The sequence below is a fragment of the Helicoverpa armigera genome, chromosome 23 (assembly GCF_030705265.1).
Source record: "Helicoverpa armigera isolate CAAS_96S chromosome 23, ASM3070526v1, whole genome shotgun sequence".
Lineage (NCBI taxonomy): Eukaryota > Metazoa > Arthropoda > Insecta > Lepidoptera > Noctuidae > Helicoverpa > Helicoverpa armigera.
Genome location: NC_087142.1, coordinates 6,399,781 through 6,409,382, shown reverse-complemented (window position 1 = coordinate 6,409,382; position 9,602 = coordinate 6,399,781). Strand labels below are relative to the sequence as shown.

General features: G+C 39.3%; 1 protein-coding gene across 1 annotated transcript; it reads left to right on the top strand.

Annotated features, from left to right (window-relative positions):
* Positions 1-3,332, top strand: LOC110376264 (uncharacterized). Its single transcript, XM_021334673.3, has 4 exons — positions 1-70; positions 586-668; positions 1,484-1,619; positions 3,020-3,332. Exons 1-4 carry the CDS (start codon positions 46-48, stop codon positions 3,082-3,084), a joined length of 309 nt encoding a protein of 102 aa, XP_021190348.1. The 5' UTR covers positions 1-45; the 3' UTR covers positions 3,085-3,332.
* Positions 3,333-9,602: the final 6,270 nt, after the last annotated feature.

Here is a 9,602-nt window from a genome sequence, read left to right as displayed (position 1 = left end):
CACCTAGATCATTGTTATCCTTTAGTAGAAGTGATCGTGCACGCTATGATATTTAGGAAAGTTTGCGCTAGTAAGTAGCAGTTTTTGCTTGCATTAGCTGTTTCCGTGTGGTTTTAAAAGAACTTAATAAAAATAAAAGAATTGACAAAAAAGTAACTTTACATTGTGATTTGGGGACGAATTTTTTGACGCTTTTTAGTTGTTTGTTTTACTAGGATAGTTTTTGATATTTATTGTAAATATGTATTGTAAATATCTATGTAAATAAGACAAATTAAAATATAACCATTGTGATAGTTGACGTTGAACCACAAACTAAGCGGCGCTTGTGTCTTGTGGCTCGGAGTGCGACATTTGCTTAGTATTTAAAGTTACATAATCTTGTGAGTTAAAAGGGAGAAAATTATTAACAACTTCCGTCATCTGGACTAGCAATGTCTTCTCTCAGACTTTAGACTACCTGTTTACAAAATTTTATTTAAAGTTCTGTAGTTTTTGTGTGAAAGCTGGAAAACTCCCTATTAACGGATGATACAAACATCATGTATTATATTTTTTGTCAAGTGTTTTGATTTATTGTTGCAGGTTTAATAATTATCGGTTTGGCAGCAGAAGTTTGGTCACACGTTGAAATAGAAGCTGAAGATTATTTCTTTCCTCTAGAACCGGTAAATTTTTACTTCCTTATAAAAGTTCTCCAAAAGTATAATCGGGACGCGGATTTTATTTAAACCCGGATAAAAAATAGTCTATTGTCCTTTCTAAGACTTTAGTTTACCTGTATACCAAATTTGATTTCAATAGGTTCAGTAGTTTGACGTAAAATTCAGACAAACAGAATTAATTTCATAATCTATAAATTATTAAGTTTTGTTTGGAAATAACGTAACCACAACGTGGAAAATGATATTTCCCTCACTTCCTAAAACGTCAGTTATTTGGAATTGAAAAATGTTGCTTGTAAATAATTAAAACCTTGATATACCTCGCACCTCTTGACATACTCCAGTCTAAATGAGTGGTGCTGGGTCGAGAGTCTACATCACAATAGAAAACAAAAGAAAAAGCAAATTGTTCACGCGGTCCGCAGAAAGTTTCTGCATTTTTGTTCCTATTTTTAGAACTTATTTATCATCTTGGAGTACCTATATCAAAATTTTAATTCGTTTATAGAACCGTTTTGTAGTCTTCGCTACAATTGTATTTATTTTAAATTAATTATTTACTTTAATCATATACATGCTTACTCCTCTGAAATTATCGGTAGTGATAAGCACTTAATGCAGATTTCTGTAACCTATCCGCCGTTTTGCCATTGAAAATTTTCAATCAATAGACATAGTTTATGTAGCCAATAACAAAATTGTATCTCTAATCACAAATCAATGAATCTGAAGATAGATTAAGGAAATCTATCAGTAGAGCAACTTTAAAGAAAGTCAATTTTTTTTAAAAATTTGATGGAAAATTATTTCTGTGGCAGGTAATAAATTTCTGCAAGATGTCTGAAACGTGCACACATGATTTTGTGCCGATCTGCGGGCAGGATTCCTTGGGTATATCCCGAATGTTTAGCGATAATTGCGACTTATTCGAATACAACTGTGATGAAAAGAAACGTAAGTAACTTTGGCATGAAATATTCATCATCATCATTCCCTTTATAGCAATCTTCCACACTTAATTGTCTGTCTCTGTTTCACACGTAGTAACTTGAGCGTGATCCATTCATCACCACCATCCTCCTGCCTTTACCCCAATTTTTATCTATGGTTGTTACGGTTCGCATATCTTCTTCTTCTACACTTCTGTATCTGACGTCACAAATATTATTATAGTATTGCAGTTAACGGGCTGAATGCCGAAATTGTCTTGTCTCAAACAATTTTTGGCCAAATCTATACAATTTTTGACGGCGAAAAAAATACATATTAATCTTGAACATATTTTTAATTTCAAAACACGTTTTCGAAAAGTTTTCTCGATACAAAAAAATAGTAAACTAACCTCTAAAATGATCTTCCAAAAAAAATATCTGTATTACTTATCAACGTACATTGATAAAATTTCTAACATTAACGAGTCCATATGTAAATACAGAACTTGGTAAATTTTTATTTTTGATTACTCAACTCGTTTTAAAGCTATTAATTTATAATGTATGTTACGAACGTCGCGTCAACAGGCTTCTCACTCTTTCTCTCTCGTATGTATTTACTTACACTAGTGTGTTTTGGGTGCATTCAGCGTCTTAAGCTAAACTAACAATGTCTTGGTTCACAATTTGTTCCTGAGACCTGACTATGCTGAAAGTTTCAATGTAAATAATTCGATGAAAAATATAAGCTAGATAAATTTCGATGTGAAACTTACTGTGTCGTAAAAATATCTGTTATACGAAAAGCATTTGAAATTCGTTGTCATTCTAGAAATCGTTGAAATATTTATTTAATGTAGATGCAGTCGCATCTCTAGTGAAACCGGGACGGAGAAATACTGCAATGCGCCACGAATCTGCATAGTTTTTTTCTAAGTCACTGGGTGCTCCGAAGTTTTGTTACACTCAATATATCAGTAACGTTAAAATTGGGTATTGAAGATTTTAACTTCTTAAAACTGACATCATATTCATGTAAAGAGTATTTTATTTACTAGCTTCCGCCTGCGGCTTCGCCCTCGTCGACTTCGGTCATATCGCGTTTCCAAGAGAACTCTTGAAAAGTCCGGGATAAAAACTACCCTATGTCCTTTCTCGAGATCAACTCTATCTTTGTACTAAATTGTATTAAAATCAGTTGAGTGGTTTAGACGTGAAAGCGTAACAGACAGACAGAGTTACTTTCGCATTTATAATATTAGTAGGGATTTCACCTCAAGCTTTTTTCGGGGATGGGGATGGGGTTGATTTTTTTATGATTTTTAGTATTAGCTTTTTTTGCTAAGATAGTTTTTTTAATCTCAATTGTAAATATGTTAATAATTTTGCTTAAATTTAATAAAAAAATATTGTTATTTACAGAATATCGGCACGTGAAGATGGAGGTGTGCAAATACGAATTAGAAGCTGCTGCCGAACTTAATTAATTTGGATGTCGCTACGTGTAAATAAATTATTTATACAAATAAATAATTGATTAGCTAATAAGTGACAGGTTACGATGAAATTATTTACTTTACTTGTTCGAGAATTACGCATCGCTTTTTGACTACCTATGGAAGATTTTGGCTACGTTTTTACCTGACGTTTTTACAATATTTTTGAATAAAAATAATTTGGGTAGTTAAATATGAAACGGTTTGGTTGTTTTATAATATTTTAATAAAGTTTGTATGGATTGTTTTAATTTATTAATTAAAATGTTAAAATTAAAAGGCAAACCAAACACAAAGTATAGAGTAAGTAACTTTATAAAAGATATCTTTTATTTATCTACTTTATATTTAGACATCTTACTGTTCTAAATATAAACGACTAGCGGTTTGACCTGCATCTAGTGGGAACTTCTGCTTGAACCTTGATGAAAAGTAGCCCTTCGATAAATGGGCTAAGTATTTAACACTGAAAGAATTTTTCAAATCGGACCAGTAGGGTAAAGGCGGGATAGATGCCGCAGTGGGATAGATGCCCCATTTTTAAAAAAATATAACTTCCCATGCTCGCGATTAAGAAACAACCGTTTAACTAGAAGCCACAAGCACCCCGCACCTAAATTAGCCACGCGCCATCGAAGGGTGAGGTCGCGTTTCGCTCGTGTGTGAATTCATCTCCGCGGCGAACTTACAGCGAGCGTAAAATTTTTAAAGGTGAGTATTTGCTGTTGTATAACTTTATAAGTAGATATTAATTCCATCAATTTTTTTATCACGTATGTATATTGTTTCATGAAGTATACATTTTGATGTAAATAGTTGCTGTAGCAACTTGCACCGGCCGAAATGTAATTTCGGTGCGTGGTACTACTCTGGGGAGACCAGATCTTGGTCTTACGATAAAACACTTGTTGTTCGAGTAATTCCTGTACAGGTAACAGCAAAGATACAATGCACGCACATACCTTGCAAATCCGGGCTGCGACCTGCACTGGCCGTTGAGCTTCCAATCCGTTTGATCCCGGGATGCTTTGGTCTGCTGGTTGAGATGATTTCACACCAAAAACTAGGAGTTGCAGTCGGTTTAGGTTGATGAGCAGCGATATTGTCGTGTTCGCGCGCGTGATTTCGTTTTCTTAAACGACTGACAGAGCGCTTGCCGGCATTGGTCACTCGAACGAGCTTCGCGCGAGTCATGCCCGATTCTGATTGGTCAATGTGCGTACATGAACAACCAACAGATTGGCGTTTCGATACTGCTCCCGCAGGATACCAGAACAACAAGTATGAAACTAAATTGATTTGATTGAATTACGTTTTGTTTTCTTTATGGAAACGAAACATCCCGCCCACCAAAATGCCTATGGTATTTTCTGGTTAAAATAAAAAAAATAATTAAAGAGATTGACGATAGGGGAAAACACGAATATTAAAGTAACTAAAACGATTAAGAATTTTAATGAAATTTTACTTAAAACTAAATGTTAAGGTTATATGGTTAGAACAGCTAATCAGAGTCCTCTATAGGAAGTGGACACAGTTTAACTAAAGGTCGATTTATAATTTGTTTATTGGCATTTTGAACGAATGCACTCCGAGCTATTCCATCAGCACCAACCTGAAGGTCTACAACTCTAGCCAGTGTCCAATGCAATGGTGAACGATTATCGTCCTTAATGATTACCATAGAACCTATTTGTAACGGTTTAGAGTGTTTTGTCCACTTGGCTCGTTGCGTTAAAGAGTTTAAGTATTCTGATTTCCATCGAGACCAAAAACTCTGTTGAAAAGATTGGATCAGCTGCCACCGGTGAAGCCGATTTGGATTAACGTTAGAGAGATCTTCATCGGGAACGGCTGTCAACGGTTCTAAGGTGAGAAAATGACCCGGAGTGAGACACGTCATGTCGTTTGGATCGGAGCTAATGGGGTAGAGTGGCCTTGAGTTTAAAATGGCTTCTATTTGAACAAAGAGAGTTGTAAGCTCCTCAAAAGTCAGAACCTGATCACCCACGACCCGGAGCAAGTGAGATTTTGCGGCTTTGATCTGAATCTCCCAGACACCGCCGAAATGCGGTGCGCCGGGGGGGTTAAATTTAAATTCGATTTTTTCGGCATTCGATGCCTGTTCCATTAAAGTTGAGAGCTGGTTCTTAGCTCCAACGAAATTAGTGCCACAGTCCGCGTGAATGACGTTACACCGACCGCGCCTTCCGATGAAACGGCGTAACGCAGCAATAAACCCTTCCGTTGTTAACGTCGAGACGACTTCTAAATGCACCGCTTTGGTCACTAGGCAAACGAACAAGCACAAGTACGCCTTATCCATTTTCGCGCCTCTATGTGAACCGAGTTTAATACGGAACGGCCCTCCTAGATCGACACCGACCACAGAAAATGGTTTAACTTGATTGACGCGATAAGAGGGAAGATCGCTCATGAAAGGTTGTAACGGCTGAGGATTAGTTCGAAAACATTGAATGCACTTGGACAAACGCCGACGAATAACGCGTTTTGCAGCAATGATCCAGAATTGTTGAAGTAGTAAAAAATGTGTAGTATTAATGCCTGGGTGTAAATAACTGCGATGAATGAAATCGATAACCAAGTAAGTAAAAGGATGGTCAGAAGGTAAGAAGGCGGGGTGCTTTTGCTCGTATTCGAGACCTGATCGAGAAATCCTACCGCCCACCCTGAGCACTCCTTGGTCATCAAGGAACGGATTTAACTTGCGAAAAGGTTTTGATAAAGTGCTTTTAGATTGCAAATGAGATATTTCTTCTAGAAACGCGCCAGGTTGTACATGTTTAACTATTTTTATAAGAGTGTGATGACGTTCAACGTTGTTAAGAAATCCTTTTCGATTCACTTGATTGGGATGTCTAGTATTATTAATAAACCGATATACATACGTGAGAACATTAACTAACTTAGACAATGATGAGAAACGATTTAGTAACATTTCGATGATGGATTCGTCAGGTAAGGTTTTATCAAGTTGATCGGTTAGTAAGACTACAGACTTGCGTTCTTCGGATTTAACGAGTACCTCGTCGTCGCGGGATGCCGTATCAGGGCTAGAAGGCCAGGAGCAGTGATCCCTACGCAGCCAATCAGGGCCCGCCCACCATAAGGAATTGTTAACGAGTTCGCTAGGTAGTTGACCACGAGAACAAACGTCCGCAGGGTTATCTCCCGAAGGTACATGGCGCCAGCACACGGTTGCGGTAAGATCTTGGATTTGACTAACTCGGTTTGCGACGAATGTTACCCAGCGGGATGAAGGGGCTCGCAGCCATGAAAGAACTACTGTTGAGTCTGACCACAGATAGACATCGTTAATTATAATGCGATCAAGGTAAGTGTTACGAACGAATTTATAAAGCTCTGATAGAAGAACTGCCGCGCAGAGCTCCAGTCGAGGCAATGAAGTTCGCTTAAGCGGCGCTACACGAGCCTTGGAGCAGACCAGATACGTGGTGACATTGTCGCTTCCGTCAGTAACCCGCAAATATATCACAGCACCATACGCGACCTCGGAACTGTCACAAAACCCGTGAAGCTCGCACGATTTTACATCACAACAAGTTAACCTGCGAGGAATTCGAACTTGAGATAACTGTGATAATTGAACCTTGTACGTATTCCACATACTGATAACCTCATCAGGTGGTGTTTGATCCCATCCGATACCAAGAATCCAAAGTTTCTGGATGTATATTTTGATTTGAATTGTAAGGGGGGACAAAAATCCTAGAGGGTCAAACACTCTAGCTAGTTCGCTGAGAATCGATCGTTTTGTACATGGCCGGTCGAAAGGTTTGATGTCGAAAAGAAAGACGTCTGTGTGAGGATCCCATTTTAGGCCGAGAATTTTAAAGGTTGGAGATTCAGAGTTATCGAGAGAAACAGAACCAGCAAGACGATCTTCAGTAGGAAGGTTATGCAGAAGTTGCGCGTTATTAGACACCCATTTTCTAAGATGAAAGCCACCCAGTTTGAACAAGGCAATTAGTTGGTCTTTTGCCTGTTGGGCGTTTTCTAACGTGTCAGAACCACTGGCGACGTCGTCGATATATACGTCAGACAGAATAATCCCTTTCGCTACGGGATACTGATCGCCTTCGTCTTCGGTAAGCTGTCGCAGAGTGCGACACGCAAGGAAGGGTGATGATGAAACGCCATACGTTACAGTGTTCAAACGGTATTCTTGAAGACATTCTGTTGGCGTGGCTCTCCAAAAAATGCGCTGATAGTCACGATCAGCGGGTGAAATTAAGATATTACGGTACATTTGTCGAACGTCGGACATAAAAACGATATTGTGTATCCTAAAGCGTAACAAAATTTCTATAATATTCGGTTGCAACTTTGGACCGATTAGTTGAGTGTCGTTTAACGATCGAGAGTGGGCATCCTGGGCCGACGCATCAAAGACAACGCGGAGACGGGTAGTAGCAGAATCAGGACGCAAGACGCAATGGTGTGGAATATAATATTTCCCTTTATTGAGGTCATTCCCGGGAACCAGAGACATATGACCGGAGTCCAAATAATCTGTCATAAAATCCACGTATTGCCTTTTTAGTTCAGGGTCACGAGATAACCTACGTTCTATTGCATGAAAGCGTCTAAGTGCAACGTCACGAGAACCCTCAAAATTTGGTCCGATATCATCCTTGAATGGTAAGCGTACTATGTATCGTCCATAGGCATCGCGGCAATGATCGGATAAAAACTTTTGTTCGCAAAGCGCTTCATCTGGAGTCAAAAGGGACGCTTTGGGTACGCAGTCTAACTCCCAGAAACGTTGAACCAACGAATTCAAATCGATGTCGTTATTTCCCAATGCGTGCACTAAGGTATTTGAAGCTAGACGAGTCTTGCCCAAAAGAAGCCAACCGAAAACAGAGTTAAGAGCGATAGGTTGATTTGCATTGCCCTTGATATGTTGATTTAGAAGCGAGTCAGCGAACACCTCCGCACCGAGCAATATATCGACAGGTCCCGGAAGATCAAACCCAGGGTCTGCTAAAGGTTTCGATTCAATGTGTGTCCACCCAGATGTGTTAAGTTTTGCTATCGGCTGATCTCCACATATTGTTGAAATGACGTGCAAATTCAATTTATATAGGATTTTGTCTTTTGTACCTATCAAACAAGTGACGTCACCAAGAATCGGCGCTGCCGCATCTCCAATTCCGCTGACGCTATCGTTAGCCGGAGTAAGGGGTAAGGTCAGACGTTTTACTGCCTTTTCCGTGATAAAATTGCTTTGACTTCCAGTGTCAAAAAGAGCTCGGAACGTTTGCATGGAGCCGAAGGCATCACGGACCTGGACAAGTGCCGTGGCCAGTAGGACAGTGGTGTGTGTTAATGACCTTGACACTAAAGTCGATTTAGACGGACTTGACTCCCTAGACCTATCGCGATGGAGTAAGGTGTGGTGGTTTCTCTTGCATGTGCGACACGAAAAGATAGATTTACAATCTTTTAAATGGTGAGATGGGTTCAAACAGTTGAAACACCAGTGTTTCTCGGTAGCGATCTGCAAACGTTCATCAAACGATTTTTTAAGAAACTCGGGACATGCGGCGATGGAGTGGGAATCTGAACAAAACGTGCACTTTTTTGTGTATGGGACATTAATTGTTCCCCCTTCACTAAGTTGTGGTGTAGCGGCGGGCTTAGCGGCAACGAGTGTGTGTGATAAAGAACTACGCGGTTTAGGTTGCGGGTGAGCAGGTTCAGACCTCGGTTGAAGTTTGTTCGATTCAACGAAATGTGTGTCTCGCAATAAAGCCTCACATTTGGATTGTAAGAAAATTTGCAATTGTTTATAAGTAGGTAGGTAGTTCTACATCGGAATGTTTCTCCTCAAAATCCCGACGAAGCCTCTGGTCGACCTTCGATAAGATATGATATACTAAAACAAAATCCCAATGGTTAACCGGTAAATTAATCGTTTTTAAAATACTTAAGTTCTCTTCAAATAAATCGAGCGACTTTCTAAATGCGTGTGCGTCGTGAACCTTAAATTCAATTTTTAAAATATCCCGCCAACATGTAAACGCAAGATCCCGTTTATTCTTATAGCGCGCCGTGAGTGCTTCGTATGCGTCGCGGTAATGTTCGTGTGTCAAAGGAAATGCCTTGATAACAAGCAGCGCGTCGCCGCTCAGTGACGAGACGAGGTAGTGAAACTTCTCAGTGTCGGTTAACGATGTTGAGTTATGTATTAAGGCGTTAAACGTATCATAAAACTCAGGCCATTTTTTTATATCGCCGCTAAAGTTAGGAAGCACAATTTTCGGTAACCGAATATTCGACGAAGAAGCGGAAGAAGTGCTACAAGACTGAGTTGATTCAGTTTTAGATAAAGCTCGATGGATTGATAACACTCTGTAATACATCTCGTCGAAACCTTCTTGAATGTCATTATCTTCATTTTCAGGGTCATCGAGAATCCCCTGGATCGTAAAATGCGCATCCTCAAAACTAGCAACATGTCG

What these genes read in the sequence shown, in the direction of transcription:
- LOC110376264 (XM_021334673.3), top strand. Translation starts at nt 46, where the DNA reads ATGATATTTAGGAAAGTTTGCGCTA. An exon ending in ATTTAGGAAAGTTTGCGCTA is followed by an intron (nt 71 to 585) that starts GTAAGTAGCAGT and finishes TTATTGTTGCAG; the next exon opens with GTTTAATAATTATCGGTTTG. An exon ending in CAACTGTGATGAAAAGAAAC is followed by an intron (nt 1,620 to 3,019) that starts GTAAGTAACTTT and finishes TGTTATTTACAG; the next exon opens with AATATCGGCACGTGAAGATG.